The 16,231-nt window shown below is 41.4% G+C and overlaps 2 protein-coding genes across 2 annotated transcripts; both read right to left on the reverse strand.

Annotated features, from left to right (window-relative positions):
• Window positions 1–478: 478 nt before the first annotated feature.
• LOC310950178 (tripartite motif-containing protein 16-like) lies at window positions 479–2,137 on the reverse strand (the record flags this gene model as incomplete). Its single annotated transcript, XM_083917840.1, has 1 exon — window positions 479–2,137. Exon 1 carries the CDS (start codon window positions 2,129–2,131, stop codon window positions 479–481), a length of 1,653 nt encoding a protein of 550 aa, XP_083773966.1. The 5' UTR covers window positions 2,132–2,137.
• Window positions 2,138–10,399: 8,262 nt separating this feature from the next.
• LOC310950145 (tripartite motif-containing protein 16-like) lies at window positions 10,400–12,130 on the reverse strand (the record flags this gene model as incomplete). The annotated part of the gene is made up of 1 exon (XM_083917807.1): window positions 10,400–12,130. Exon 1 carries the CDS (start codon window positions 12,056–12,058, stop codon window positions 10,400–10,402), a length of 1,659 nt encoding a protein of 552 aa, XP_083773933.1. The 5' UTR covers window positions 12,059–12,130.
• Between the last annotated feature and the right edge of the window lie 4,101 nt (window positions 12,131–16,231).

Raw genomic sequence — 16,231 nt, forward strand, 5'->3', positions numbered from 1 at the left:
TGAAATGACTCAATGATTTCAGGAACACTTCATCCACACAATCAACATGTTTGAGCAGAATCTCAGCTGTGGAACAGAGAAGAATCAGGATTTCCTCCCTCATTATAATCTGGATTATTACACTTTAGCATCAATCCCAGAGCCTCATTCGTACGTGTGACAAACAAAGAAACAACAACATACAAATGCATCCATAGAATCAGATATTCATCAGACATTTAGAGCACACACACGTTTCCTTTTCCATCCCCATGAGCAGTGATAGGCTCCGTGGCTAAACACACGCAGGAAGGAGCGCCACCTAAAGACACTCAAACATTTACACCACAACTTAATGACAAGACGTCAAAGTCCCGCCCACAACGTGTGAGTGACAGCTGATCTGTGTGCAGCCGAGACGTGGAAAGAAAAATCAGCTCTCAGCGACAAACGTGGAGACGAAATAAGTTTGAGGATTTAACCATTAAATGACTTCTGTCTATTTGACTTTACACAACTCAGCAGCAGAGTTTACATAAATATAAAGTCCAGCATAGAGAGGCTGAGTGAATGTGGTCTGGACTCTGTGGAGGAGAGTCATGGTTTCAGAGACGCTGTAGAAGGACAGAACACCTGCACTGTGATCCAGGTACACTCCGACTCTGGAGGACCGAGGACCTGAGACGGGAGTTTTGACGTTGTTGTGATAAAAGTAATAACTGTTGATGTTACAATATAACCTCCAAGATTTGTCATTCTTTCCAAATCCACCTGCTCTGCTCATATTCTTGTATGCGACTGCTACAGAAACTGTTCCTCTCCACTCCACCTCCCAGTACCAACGTCCAGTCAGACTCTCTCTACTCAGGACCTGAGGATAAACAATGAATCTGTCTGTGTGATCAGAATAAGACTGTTCTTCACTCATGTATGTTGCTTTTCTGTTCCCCTCAGATAATAACAGATGTTTGTGTGCTGTGTTTGGATCCAGTGTGATTTCACGTGAGTATCTTAAGAAGTCAGCTCTGGTCTTGGGCTCTGCTCGTGGATCTGACAGTAAAACATCCACTTCAGTCCCAGTCAGTGAGACGTTTGTCCATTTCTCTCTCAGGACGTCCTGTAGTTTCTCTGTGACTTCTGACACAGCCGCCGTCACGTCCTCAAAGTGTCTCAGAGGACGGATCTTGAAGCTGGATGTAGATTCAGTGAGTGGGGACAGTGAGGTGTAGCTGTGGAGAAACTGGTTGTGATCCTCTGTGTGTGAGAGTTGTTCCAGCTCAGCGTCTTTCCTCTTCAGCTCAGTGATCTCCTGCTCCAGCTCCTCCTGAAGCTCTTTGACTCGACTCACTTCAGTTTCCTGCTGGGATCTGACCTGCTGCTTCACATCGGAGCGTCTTTTCTCCATGAGACGGATCAGCTCGCTGAAGCTCTTCTCGCTGTCGTCCGCTGCTTTATCAGCAGAGCGGTTGATGGCCTCCACCTCCTGCTGAAGCAGCTTCACATCTTTCTCTCTGTCCTGGATCCTCTGCTGGATGTTTAGCCGACTCCCCTCCAGCTCTCTCTGCCTCTGGCTCCTTTCTGCTGCAGCTGAGACTGTGTCGTGGCCTTTGTGTTCGTCCATAACGCACACAAGACAGATACACTGCTGATCAGTACGGCAGAACATCTTCATCACCTCATCGTGACGAGAGCAGATGTTCTCCTGCAGCTTCTTGGAGGGCTCCACCAGCTTGTGTTTCTTGAATGTGGCTGAGTCAAAATGAGGCTGCAGGTGTTTCTCACAATAAGAGGCCAGACAGAAGAGACAGGACTTGAGGGCCTTCAGTTTCCTCCCAGTGCAGAAATCACATCCCACATCCTCAGGTCCAGCATAGCAGTGATCATCAGGAGCAGCTTGGAGTCCAGTCTTCTTCAGTTCCTCCACTAAAACTGCTAACATGGTGCTTTTCAGCAGGGCAGGCCTCGGTGTGAAGCTCTGCCTGCACTGAGGGCAGCTGTGTGTTTTCTTCCCCTCCTCTTCATCCCAGTGGCTTTTAATACAGTTCATGCAGTAGCTGTGTCCACAGGGAATAGTCACCGGGTCCTTCAGTAGATCCAGACAGATGGAACAAGAGAAGGTTTCCCGGTCCAGCTGAACTCCTTTCTGCGCCATTTCACCTCTCAGTGCCAACGCCTGTGTGAGTTTCTCTTCCTCAGCAGTGAAACTAGTCTGAGCTCTGATCTCAACAACAGGTGTGTGTGCAGTGAGTGGGGCCTGTCAGCTCCTGCACGTCACCACCATGTTGGTTCCACCCATTTTCAAAGTGTAGATCTGAAGGGGAGGGAACAAGGAAATAAGTGGAGTTCAGGGTGGAGCTGGCTGTGTTTCAGAGCAGGAGGAGGAGGGAGGGGTTATCAAGCTGTGTTCACTCCAGGAAGAGGAGCGCCACTTTGTTTCCTCGTTGACAACAAAGCCTCGGTTCAAACCCGCTCCACGTCTGAAAACACGTCGGTGTTTAGTTATAAAACACTTGTTGGCAGCTCAGTCTTTGGGGGCGGCTCCGTATTTCTCTGACTCTTGCCGACTGACAGCGGCTCTGAATGATTTCACCTCTTCTATAATAATTCAATCGTCTTCTTTGAAGCGTTTGTGAGAAGACGATTCAATTTCACAACATCATCTGGAGCCAAACGAGCGTTTCAAGCCTCATTTAAACAAACATCATTTCATCAGTGATTTGTTGCGACTGTGAATCCAGAAGGACGTGAATGAATCAGACCAAAATGATTCAAGCTTCACTTTGACTGCTTTGACTGCATTTGCACTGATGTTTGAAACGACGCACTTTTACTTTAAAGCTCTTTAATCGCACTAAAACATCTTCTTGACTCAAAATGTTCATGGCTAAAATCATGGTCATTCAAACGGTTTGAATACATATTTAGTTCATTTGCCAGGTGGTAATCAGACTTCATATCTAAGGAGATGTTCGTCTTATGAGGCTGCGTCCCCAGCCAGGAATTCAACACCTCCCATGCAGGGCGTGCGCTGCCAGTGCTGAACAGGTTCTCCACCCTGTCCTTATTTTGCTGCTTGGCAAGTTTTATTGATTTGCTGACCTGCTTCTGTAGCTCCTCACATGAATCCATATCGTATTAACACTGATGTTTCTCTTGTTGATAGCGTTTTTGACTGATTTTGAGACCCATGGCTGATTGTTAGGGGAAATGGAGATTGATTTTTTATGGATACATAGCTCCTCACAAAATGTAACATAATCAGAGACGGTCTCAGTCATTTCATCCACGACTTTTTGAACAAGTCCCAGTCCGTGCAATCGTAACAATCCTGGAGACGTCCGATAGACTCCTGTGAGAAATAACCAAAGATGGACCTAACTTTTTTTTGTAACTCTTTATTTATGATGTAAATCCCATAATAGTCAAGCTGTGAATGACTGCTGGGGGGGTTGTGGATAGGAGTCACAGGGGGTTTGCAAATGGTGACATTGGGTGGTCGTAAAACACTGATAACATCCACTGGGGTCATAAACATTGGGTAGGGTGTTTTTGGTTACTTTGATGTCCTTGTGTCTGTAAGGAGCTTTGATGTAACTGTATAAATGTTGAAGTGACTTGAAGACAGGCAGAGAGATGGTTGGAGACCCGGCTGTTGGTATGATGTCTCTCCTGTATGCATGCAGTATTTAGTAAAGACATGATTTGAGAAACACTGAGGACTCCAGAGAAGTTCTTTCACACTCCTCCGTCCAGACCGGAACTAATCTACATGACCTATGGTCTGGAGGTGTGGGGACACACATACCAAACTAACACCAAACCAGTCAGTTTGATCCAAAAAAGGGCAATGCCACTTATAAATAAAGCTGGATATAGGGAACACACAAATACACTTTTCATCCGGAAAAAAAGCCTTGAAATTCAAGGACTTAGTTTACTTTCGAACGGCACAATTTATGTTTAAAATAAAGAATAATCAATTCCCCATTTTGATCCAGAGCCTGTTCCAGGAAAGGGAGAGTACCGATCTGCTGAGAGGGCGAGACGTGCTAAAAAAGCCCAGTGTTAGAACAAACGCAAACATGTGTTTCTGTTGTTGGAGTGAATGTTTGGATGATTCGGCCGTAGATTTAAAAGACTGCAGAACATTAATTGACTTTAAAACTGTGCTCAAGAGGAACATGATTCAAACATATGTTGATTGTGTTTCGCTGACAGCAGCAATAAATTCATTATTATACATTTTCTTTCTGACCTGTGTGTAGCAGCGACCTACGTTTATGTGTTTTAAAGGGCCGGCGTTATCAGCTTTAGCTTCTGCCTGTTCCCTTTTTTCAGACCTTATACATTTATTTTTTGTGTTTGTCATGAAATGTCTTTGTCTGAAATGTCTGAAAATAAACTGAACTGAACTGAACTGAACTAATCTTCATTCCGGTTTGTGTCTCTTCAGGACCGGTTTGTAGGACGGGACCAAATAAACAGTGTTGTGGTCTGACGCACCCAGTGAAGCTCTCCGGAGGGACTTATAAGCCCCTTTTCTGGAACCATAACACAGATCCAGGCACTTAGTAAGTCTAGTCGCACATGTCACATACTGGTAAAAGTTCCCCAGGTGTTTCCCTGGTTTACAGTTATTAAAGTCACCCATAATGAAGCTAGGAGCGTCTGGCGATAGAGCTTGTAGCTGTAGCCCTGTGCGAGTGATAGCCCCAACAGCATTATCCATATTAGCTTTGGGGTGAATATTTACCAGTGTGACAAACAACTGAGTGAATTCCCTTGGTAAACAAAAGGGCCAAAGCTAAACAGAGAGAAGGTCAAGGTCCGGGGAACAAAGACTCTCCCTGACCATCACGTCTCTACACCAGTTCTGATTGACATAGAGAGCTGTGGTCATGAAAGCTGGGGCAGGACCCAAAGAACCAGGTCCAGGTCCAAGCGTCTGAAATGTGTTTCCTCAGGAGGGGGTCTGGAGTCTCCCTTAGAGAGAGGGGGAGAAGTTCAGCATCCGTGAGGAACTCGGAGTAGAGCCGCTGCTCCTTTGCGTTGAAAGGAGCCAGTTGAGGTGGTTCAGGATCATCTGGTACGGATGAACCCTGGGCGCCTCCCTAGGGAGGTGTTCCAGGCACGTCCAGCTGGGAGGAGGCCTCGGGGAAGACCCAGGACCAGGTGGAGAGATTAGATCTCCACACTGGCCTGGGAACGCCTCGGGATCCCCCAGTTAGAGCTGGTTAATGCATCTTTTTGTGGTGGTTTTGCATCTATTTTTAGTCATTTAGCATCTTTTTGTGGTGGTTTTGCATCTATTTTTAGTCATTTTGCATCTTCTTGTGGTGGTTTTGCATCTATTTTTAGTAATTTTGCATCTTTTTGTGGTGGTTTTGCATCTATTTTTAGTCATTTTGCATCTTCTTGTGGTGGTTTTGCATCTATTTTTAGACATTTTGCATGTTTTTGTGGTGGTTTTGCATCTATTTTTAGTAATTTTGCATCTTTTTGTAGTGGTTTTGCATCTATTTTTAGTCATTTTGCATCTTTTTGTGGTGGTTTTGCATCTATTTTTAGTCATTTTGCATCTTTTTGTGTTGGTTTTGCATCTATTTTAAGTCATTTTGCATCTTCTGTGGTGGTTTTGCATCTATTTTTAGTCATTTTGCATCTTTGTGTGTTGGTTTTGCATCAATTTTAGTCATTTTGCATCTTCTTTTGGTGGTTTTGTATCTATTTTAACTCATTTTGCATCTATTTTTGGTCATTTTTCCTCTTCTTTGGTGGTTTTGCATCTATTTTTAGTCATTTTGCATCTTTTTGTGTTGGTTTTGCATCTATTTTTAGTCATTTTGCATCTTTTTGTGGTGGTTTTGCATCTATTTTCAGTCATTTAGCATCTTTTTTTGGTGGTTTTGCATCTATTTTTAATCAATTAGCATCTCTTCGTGGTGGTTTTGCATCTATTTTCAGTCATTTAGCATCTCTTCGTGGTGGTTTTGCATCTGTTTTTAGTCATTTTGCATCTCTTCGTGGTGGTTTTGCATCTATTTTCAGTCATTTAGCATCTCTTCGTGGTGGTTTTGCATCCCTGTAGTCATTTTTTGTCTCTCTGTGGTCGTTTCTGGTTGTTTTGTGTGCACTTGTGGTCATTCAGCATCCTGATAGGTCCGTTCTGTAATCCGTCCTTGTTCTATAAATGTCCACAGTTTCCTGAAGCCCAAATGGCCAACGGACAGATTCATGGACTGATAAATCCTTCATCTGTTCTGTGTTCATTTAGAGCAGATAAGAAAATGTGTTATTCATTTAGAATGACATCCTTGAAACAATGGACGCCCTAATATCAACACATCTAATAACGGGACTTCCTGAAGCTCACAGATCAGGAAAAAAGCTTCTTTGTAACGTCACTTCCTGTTGTTTCCTCATGAACTCGTGTTTGATCTCAGAGCCAGAATTCTGAAGCACACACAGATTTAATGTGAAAGACTTTTTCACAGTTCTCAGAAACGCTGCGGAGGAAAGTGACGGGGAAGTGAAAGTGACGGTTATAACGTGACCTCTGCTGCTGCTGCTGCTGCTGCTGTTTACAACATTAGCAACAGAACGTGCTTCAAGTGTCAAAGTAAAGGTGCTCATCCTGCTCCTGTGACTGTTACACCGTGTTTTTATTGATGTGTTAACATGTCAACTTTAATGACGCTCATCTTCATTTGAAAAGTTACTAAAGCTCTTTAAATAAATGCAGTGAAGTCAAATAAGTGAAATATTACTCTGATGTGTAAGAAGATGAAAGCGCCTCAAATTTGCATCTATTTTTTGTCATTTTGCATCTTTTTGTGACATTTTGCATCTATTTTTAGTCATTTTGCATCTTTTTGTGGTGGTTTTGCATCTATTTTTAGTCATTTTGCATCTTTTTGTGGTGGTTTTGCATCTATTTTTAGTCATTTTGCATCTTTTTGTGGTGGTTTTGCATCTATTTTAAGTCATTTTGCATCTTTTTGTGGTGGTTTTTTCATCTGTTTTTAGTCATTTTGCATCATTTTGTGGTGGTTTTGCATCTATTTTTAGTCATTTTGCAACTTTTTGTAGTGGTTTTGCATCTATTTTTAGTCATTTTGCATCTTTTTGTGGTGGTTTTGCATCTATTTTTAGTCATTTTGCATCTTTTTGCATCTATTTTTAGTCATTTTGCATCTTTTTGTGGTGGTTTTGCATCTATTTTTAGTCATTTTGCATCTTTTTGCATCTATTTTTAGTCATTTTGCATCTTTTTGTAGTGGTTTTGCATCTATTTTTAGTCATTTTGCATCTTTTTGTGGTGGTTTTGCATCTATTTTTAGTAATTGTGCATCTTTTTGTGGTGGTTTTGCATCTATTTTTAGTAATTTTGCATCTTTTTGTGGTGGTTTTGCATCTATTTTGAGTCATTTTGCATCTTTTTGTGGTGGTTTTGCATCTATTTTTAGTCATTTTGCATCTTTTTGTGGTGGTTTTGTATCTATTTTTAGTCATTTTGCATCTTTGTGGTGGTTTTGCATCTATTTTTAGTCATTTTGCATCTTTTTGCATCTATTTTTAGTCATTTTGCATCTTTTTGCATCTATTTTTAGTCATTTTGCATCTTTTTGTGGTGGTTTTGCATCTATTTTTAGTCATTTTGCATCTTTTTGTGGTGGTTTTGCATCTATTTTTAGTCATTTTGCATCTTTTTGTGGTGGTTTTGCATCTATTTTTAGTAATTTTGCATCTTTTTGTGGTGGTTTTGCATCTATTTTTAGTCATTTTGAATCTTTTTGTGATTGTTTTGCATCTATTTTTAGTCATTTTGCATCTTTTTGTGGTGGTTTTGCATCTATTTTTAGTCATTTTGCATCTTTTTGTGACATTTTGCATCTTTTTGTGGTGGTTTTGCATCTATTTTGAGTCATTTTGCATCTTTTTGTGGTGGTTTTGCATCTATTTTAAGTAATTTTGCATCTTTTTGTGGTAGTTTTGCATCTATTTTTAGTCATTTTGCATCTTTTTGTGGTGGTTTTGTATCTATTTTTAGTCATTTTGCATCTATTTGTGGTGGTTTTGCATCTATTTTTAGTCATTTTGCATCCGTTTGTAGTGGTTTTGCATCTATTTTTAGTCATTTTGCATCTTTTTGTGGTGGTTTTGCATCTATTTTTAGTAATTTTGCATCTTTCTGGTCATTTTGCATCTGTTTTCAGTCATTTAGCATCTCTTCGTGGTCATTTTGCATCTTTTTTCAGTCATTTAGCATCTCTTCGTGGTCGTTTTGCATCCCTGTAGTCATTTTTTGTCTCTCTGTGGTCGTTTCTGGTTGTTTTGTGTGCACTTGTGGTCATTCAGCATCCTGATAGGTCCGTTCTGTAATCCGTCCTTGTTCTATAAATGTCCACAGTTTCCTGAAGCCCAAATGGCCAACGGACAGATTCATGGACTGATGAATCCTTCATCTGTTCTGTGTTCATTTAGAGCTGATAAGAAAATGTGTTATTCATTTAGAATGACATCCTTGAAACAATGGACGCCCTAATATCAACACATCTAATAACGGGACTTCCTGAAGCTCACAGATCAGGAAAAAGCTTCTTTGTAACGTCACTTCCTGTTGTTTCCTCATGAACTCGTGTTTGATCTTAGAGCCAGAATTCTGAAGCACACACAGATTTAATGTGAAAGACTTTTTCACAGTTCTCAGAAACGCTGCGGAGGAAAGTGACGGGGAAGTGAAAGTGACGGTTATAACGTGACCTCTGCTGCTGCTGCTGCTGCTGCTGTTTACAACATTAGCAACAGAACGTGCTTCAAGTGTCAAAGTAAAGGTGCTCATCCTGCTCCTGTGACTGTTACACCGTGTTTTTATTGATGTGTTAACATGTCAACTTTAATGACGCTCATCTTCATTTGAAAAGTTACTACAGCGCTTTAAATAAATGCAGTGAAGTAAAACAAGTGAAATATTACTCTGATGTGTAAGAAGATGAAAGCGCCTCAAATTTGCATCTATTTTAAGTCATTTTGCATCTTTTTGTGGTGGTTTTGCATCTATTTTTAGTCATTTTGCATCTTTTTGTGACATTTTGCATCTATTTTAGTCATTTTGCATCTTTTTGTGGTGGTTTTGCATCTATTTTTAGTCATTTTGTATCTTTTTGTGGTGGTTTTGCATCTATTTTTAGTCATTTTGCATCTTCTTGAGGTGGATTTGCATCTATTTTTAGTCATTTCACATCTTTTTGTGGTGGTTTTGCATCTATTTTTAGTCATTTTGCATCTTTCTGTGATTGTTTTGCATCTATTTTTAGTCATTATGCATCTTTTTGTGGTGGTTTTGCATTTATTTTTAGTCATTTTGCATCTTTTTTGGTGGTTTTGCATCTATTTTTAGTCATTTTGCATCTTTTTTGGTGGTTTTGCATCTATTTTTAGTCATTTTGCATCTTCTTGAGGTGGATTTGCATCTATTTTTAGTCATTTGGCATCTTTTTGTGGTGGTTTTGCATCTATTTTTAGACATTTTGAATCTTTTTGTGGTTTTGCATCTATTTTTAGTCATTTTGCATCTTTTTGTGGTGGTTTTGCATCTATATTTAGTCATTTTGCATCTTTTTGTGGTGGTTTTGCATTTATTTTTATTCATTTTGCATCTTTTTGTGATGGTTTTGCATCTATTTTTAGTCATTTTGCATCTTTTTATTATCTTTTTTTATTTCATAGGCATATTTTTAAATGATGTCTATATTTATTTATTAAATATCTAATGAAAGAGCATAATTACTGTACAGTATGTTTCATTAGTTTCTTTTGCAGCTGTTTATATTCCAACATTATCTGATTATATGTTATTGAAACAACAAAGAGGAGAAAAGAGTGTGTTGACGTTTATTTCTTGATAAAGCTTCAGTTTGTTCACACGTCCCATCAGTAAAGTGAAATGACTCAATGATTTCAGGAACACTTCATCCACACAATCAACATGTTTGAGCAGAATCTCAGCTGTGGAACAGAGAAGAATCAGGATTTCCTCCCTCATTATAATCTGGATTATTACACTTTAGCATCAATCCCAGAGCCTCATTCGTACGTGTGACAAACAAAGAAACAACAACATACAAATGCATCCATAGAATCAGATATTCATCAGACATTTAGAGCACACACACGTTTCCTTTTCCATCCCCATGAGCAGTGATAGGCTCCGTGGCTAAACACACGCAGGAAGGAGCGCCACCTAAAGACACTCAAACATTTACACCACAACTTAATGACAAGACGTCAAAGTCCCGCCCACAACGTGTGAGTGACAGCTGATCTGTGTGCAGCCGAGACGTGGAAAGAAAAATCAGCTCTCAGCGACAAACGTGGAGACGAAATAAGTTTGAGGATTTAACCATTAAATGACTTCTGACTATTTGACTTTACACAACTCAGCAGCAGAGTTTACATCATAAGGACCAAGTCCAGCATAGAGAGGCTGAGTGAATGTGGTCTGGACTCTGTGGAGGAGAGTCATGGTTTCAGAGACGCTGTAGAAGGACAGAACACCTGCACTGTGGTCCAGGTACACTCCGACTCTGGAGGACCGAGGACCTGAGACGGGAGTTTTGACTCTGTTGTGATAAAAGTTATAACTGTTGTTGTAACAATATAACCTCCAAGATTTGTCATTGAATCCAAATGCATCTGCTCTGCTCATATTCTTGTATGCGACTGCTACAGAAACTGCTCCTCTCCACTCCACCTCCCAGTACCAACGTCCAGTCAGACTCTCTCTACTCAGGACCTGAGGATGACAATGACTGAATCTGTCTGTGTGATCAGAATAAGACTGTTCTTCACTCATGCATGTTGCTTTTCTGTTCCCCTCAGATAATAACAGACGTTTGTGTGCTGTGTTTGGATCCAGTGTGATTTCACGTGAGTATCTTAAGAAGTCAGCTCTGGTCTTGGGCTCTGCTCGTGGATCTGACAGTAAAACATCCACTTCAGTCCCAGTCAGTGAGACGTTTGTCCATTTCTCTCTCAGGACGTCCTGTAGTTTCTCTGTGACTTCTGACACAGCCGCCGTCACGTCCTCAAAGTGTCTCAGAGGACGGATCTTGAAGCTGGATGTAGATTCAGTGAGTGGAGACAGTGAGGTGTAGCTGTGGAGAAACTGGTTGTGATCCTCTGTGTGTGAGAGTTGTTCCAGCTCAGCGTCTTTCCTCTTCAGCTCAGTGATCTCCTGCTCCAGCTCCTCCTGAAGCTCTTTGACTCGACTCACTTCAGTTTCCTGCTGGGATCTGACCTGCTGCTTCACATCGGAGAGTCTTTTCTCCATGAGACGGATCAGCTGGCTGAAGCTCTTCTCGCTGTCCTCCGCTGCTTTATCAGCAGAGCGGTTGATGGCCTCCACCTGCTGCTGAAGCAGCTTCACATCTTTCTCTCTGTCCTGGATCCTCTGCTGGATGTTTAGTCGACTCCCCTCCAGCTCTCTCTGCCTCTCGCTCCTTTCTGCTGCAGCTGAGACTGTGTCGTGGCCTTTGTGTTCGTCATCAAGGCAGAGGTAGCAGATACACTTCTGATCGGTACGGCAGAACATCTTCATCACCTCATCGTGACGAGAGCAGATGTTCTCCTGCAGCTTCTTGGAGGGCTCCACCAGCTTGTGTTTCTTTAAAGCAGCTACGTTGTAATGAGGCTGCAGGTGTTTCTCACAATAAGAGACCAGACAGACGAGACAGGACTTGAGGGCTTTCAGTTTCCTCCCAGTGCAGAAATCACATCCCACATCCTCAGGTCCAGCATAGCAGTGATCATCAGGAGCAGCTTGGAGTCCAGTCTTCTTCAGTTCCTCCACTAAAACTGCTAACATGGTGTTTTTCAGCAGGGCAGGCCTCGGTGTGAAGCTCTGCCTGCACTGAGGGCAGCTGTGTGTTTTCTTCCCCTCCTCTTCATCCCAGTAGCTTTTAATACAGTTCATGCAGTAGCTGTGTCCACAGGGAATAGTCACCGGGTCCTTCAGTAGATCCAGACAGATGGAACAAGAGAAGGTTTCCCGGTCCAGCTGAACTCCTTTCTGCGCCATTTCACCTCTCAGTGCCAACGCCTGTGTGAGTTTCTCTTCCTCAGCAGTGAAACTAGTCTGAGCTCTGATCTCAACAACAGGTGTGTGTGCAGTGAGTGGGGCTCTGTCAGCTCCTGCACGTCACCACCATGTTGGTTCCACCCTTTTTCAAAGTGTAGATCTAAAGGGGAGGGAACAAGGAAATAAGTTGAGTTCAGGGTGGAGCTGGCTGTGTTTCAGAGCAGGAGGAGGAGGGAGGGGTTATCAAGCTGTGTTCACTCCAGGAAGAGGAGCGCCACTTTGTTTCCTCGTTTACAACAAAGCCTCGGTTCAAACCCGCTCCACGTCTGAAAACACGTCGGTGTTTAGTTATAAAACACTTGTTGGCAGCTCAGTCTTTGGGGACGGCTCCGTATTTCTCTGACTCTTGGCGACTGACAGCGGCTCTGAATGATTTCACCTCTTCTATAATAATTCAATCGTCTTCTTTGAAGCGTTTGTGAGAAGACGATTCAATTTCACAACATCATCTGGAGCCAAACGAGCGTTTCAAGCCTCATTTAAACAAACATCATTTCATCAGTTATTTGTTGCGACTGTGAATCCAGAAGGATGTGAATGAATCAGACCAGAATGATTCAAGCTTCACTTTTACTGCTTTGACTGCATTTGCACTGATGTTTGAAACGACGCACTTTTACTTTAAAGCTCTTTAATCACACTAAAACATCTTCTTGACTCAAAATGTTCATGGCTAAAATCATGGTCACTGAAACGGTTTGAATACATATTTAGTTCATTTGCCAGGTGGTAATCAGACTTCATATCTAAGGAGATGTTTGTCTTATGAGGCTGCGTCCCCAGCCAGGAATTCAACCCCTCCCATGCAGGGCGTGCGCTGCCAGTGCTGAACAGGTTCTCCACCCTGTCCTTATTTTGCTGCTTGGCAAGTTTTATTGATTTGCTGACCTGCTTCTGTAGCTCCTCACATGAATCCATATCACCTGTATTAACACTGAGGTTTCTCTCATTGCATCTATTTTTAGTCATTTTGCATCTTTTGTGGTGGTTTTGCATCTTTTTTTAGTCATTTTGCATCTTTTTTTAGTTATTTTGCATCTAATTTTAGTCTTTTTGCATCTTTTTGTGCTCATTTTGCATCTATTTTTAGTCATTTTGCATCTTTTTTTAGTTATTTTGCATCTTTTTGTGATGTTTTTTCATCTATTTTAAGTCATTTTGCATCTTGTGGTGGTTTTGCATCTATTTTTAGTAATTTTTCATCTTTTTTTAGTAATTTTGCATCTTTTTGTGGTGGTTTTGCATCTTTTTTAGTCATTTTGCATCTTTTTGTGCTGGTTTTGCATCTAATTTTAGTCATTTTGCATCTTTTTGTGCTCATTTTGCATCTATTTTTGGTCATTGTTTGTTGCTGGTTATGTTTAGAACGTAACTCCGGTGATTAACGAGGGCCCACTGTTCTGTATGTTCAGCATGGAATAAAAGAATATTAAGCAGCATGTTTGTTGCTCTCTTCTCTCTCTTTCTTTGCTGTGATGCTCTAGCCGTCATTGCAGTTCATCTGTCACCGTTTGAAACCTTGAATTCTTTCTCGCTCTCACTCTCCACTGGATGTCCAAGTGGCTCCAAATCTCACGGTTTCTCCCTCCGCTCGTGTCCACACGGCGGTTGATGTTGCTCCTATTTTCTGGCCTGAAACTCTGTGAATGAAGCCCCATCTCCCCTTCCCTCTGTTCTCCTTCCTTTGGGATTGACTTTGCTAATCCACTTGAATGGGCTTTACTATGAGAGGAGCTGGTACAGGGGCCAGTAGGTAAGTCTTTAAAACACTCTTTTAATAAACTCTGGCTTCACTAACTACGCTGTTGGTGCTTTGTTTTGTGTGTAGGGACTCTTCTCATGCTGCTGCAGAGGTTTGCTGTTATTTTCAGCAGCATTAGTGGTTAAAAAAGACCTTTGAATGCCTTCACCGTGCTGCCCCGAGCTAATCACTGTTAGCCACATCCAGCTGTTAGCGTCTCTCCAGGATTTCTCTGTTAATAGTCGATGGCTTATCTGATGTATGCAAGTGTTGAAAACAACAAAAATCCAAATATCAAATTATAAACCAAACGCAGACGTAACGAACGGATGTCTGAATATTCATGTTTATCTTATTTACTGTCGTTTTATTGGTGCTTTTCCCTGTAAGTCGTCGTGCTAACCTTAGCCAACTATGTTCGTGAACTTTCTTACATGTTTTTTGTCCGTTTGTCTCATTCTTGGGACTTTTTGCCGACCGCGTCTCCGTCTGGACGCAACAATGCGGCGGCTCCATTGTTTACACCTGTGAACAGCTGTTGTCGCTAACACCAACGGCGCTAATGCGGGAGAGGCCTGAAATCCCCACAGAACTGAGGAGAAAGTACAGGGGATGTAAGGCTGGACGTAAACACCGGGAAAAGAAGAGGAGATATAAACCATCTCTCCCTTCCATCACCATGGGGAACGTGAGGTCGCTGGCTAATAAGATGGACGAGCTGGCGGGCCTGGTGAAGACTCAGTGGATGTATCGTGTGAGCAGCGTGCTGTGTTTCACGGAGACGTGGCTCCACGAGGACATCCCGGACTCGAGCGTAACTGTGGACGGCTTTCAGACTGTTCTGGCGGACAGGAGTCACCGTGAGAGTGGCAAGAGGAAAGGTGGGGGACTTGCTATTCTTATTAACAACAAGTGGTGTCATCATGGACACGTGACTGTAAAGGAGCGTGTGTGTAGCCCGGACATTGAGCTGCTCGCCGTGAGTCTGAGGCCTTACTACCTGCCGAGGGAGTTTTCACACGTGATGGTCCTGGCTGTTTACATACCTCCGACTGCAAACGCGGCGCGCGCAAGTGACGTCATCCACATCGTCGTCGCGGGACTTCAGACACGGCACCCAGACGCATTCATTGCAATATCTGGGGACTTCAACCACATCGCTCTGGCTGCAACACTGCCCACTTTCAAGCAGTTTGTGGACTGTCCCAACAGGGAAAACAAGACACTGGACCTGCTGTATGCTAATGTTAAGGAGGCTTACAGCTCCACTGCCCTTCCTCCTCTTGGAAGATCAGACCACAACCTCATCCACCTGCAGCCCCAAGTCCAGCGGCTTCCTGTGAGCACCAGGACTGTGAGGAGATGGTCACAGGAGCCCGATGAAGCTTTACAGGGCTGCTTCCAACTTACAGACACAAGCAGCACATTTGTCCGCTCCCACGTCTTTAAGAGAATTAAAAGCATAAAAAACATCCCTTTAACTTTCTAACTTACTAAGCTTTTATATTTCGTCTATATTTCATCTTTTTGTGGTGGTTTTGCATCTATTTTTAGTCATTTTGCATCTTTTTGTGATGGTTTTGCATCTATTTTCAGTCATTTTGCATCTTTTTGTGGTGGTTTTGCATCTATTTTTAGTCATTTTGCATCTTTTTGTGATGGTTTTGCATCTATTTTCAGTCATTTTGCATCTTTTTGTGGTGGTTTTGCATCTATTTTCAGTCATTTTGCATCTTTTTGTGTTGGTTTTGCATCTATTTTCAGTCATTTTGCATCTATTTGTGGTGGTTTTGCATCTTTTTGTGCTGGTTTTGCATCTTTTTATTATCTTTTTTATTTCATAGGCATATTTTTAAATTATTTATATCTATATTTATTTATTAAATATTAATGAAATAGCAAAACATTAAACCTGGGTGTTGTTTTTTGTTTTTATGTTTTTATTTCAGCACTTTATTCATGAACATCTGGTTTAATGAGCTTTAACAATTATGTTTATTAATTATCACAATAACATCTAATTAAATCTGCTACTACATTATTAAAATAAATGAATTAATAAATAATTTAAAAATATAATTAAAATGAATAAATAGTGAATAAAAGGGGAAATTAAACAGGATTTTATTTATTAAATTAAAGATTAATTTTGCAGTCATATTTATTTATTTCATAGGCATATTTTTAAATGATGTCTATATTTATTAATTAAATATCTAATGAAAGAGCATAATTACTGTACAGTATGTTTCATTAGTTTCTTTTGCAGCTGTTTATATTCCAACATTATCTGATTATATGTTATTGAAACAACAAAGAGGAGAAAAGAGTGTGTTGACGTTTATTTCTTGATAAAGCTTCAGTTTGTTCAC

This window comes from Echiichthys vipera (assembly GCF_963691815.1).
Source record: "Echiichthys vipera genome assembly, chromosome: 1".
In the NCBI taxonomy this organism is placed as follows: domain Eukaryota; kingdom Metazoa; phylum Chordata; class Actinopteri; order Perciformes; family Trachinidae; genus Echiichthys; species Echiichthys vipera.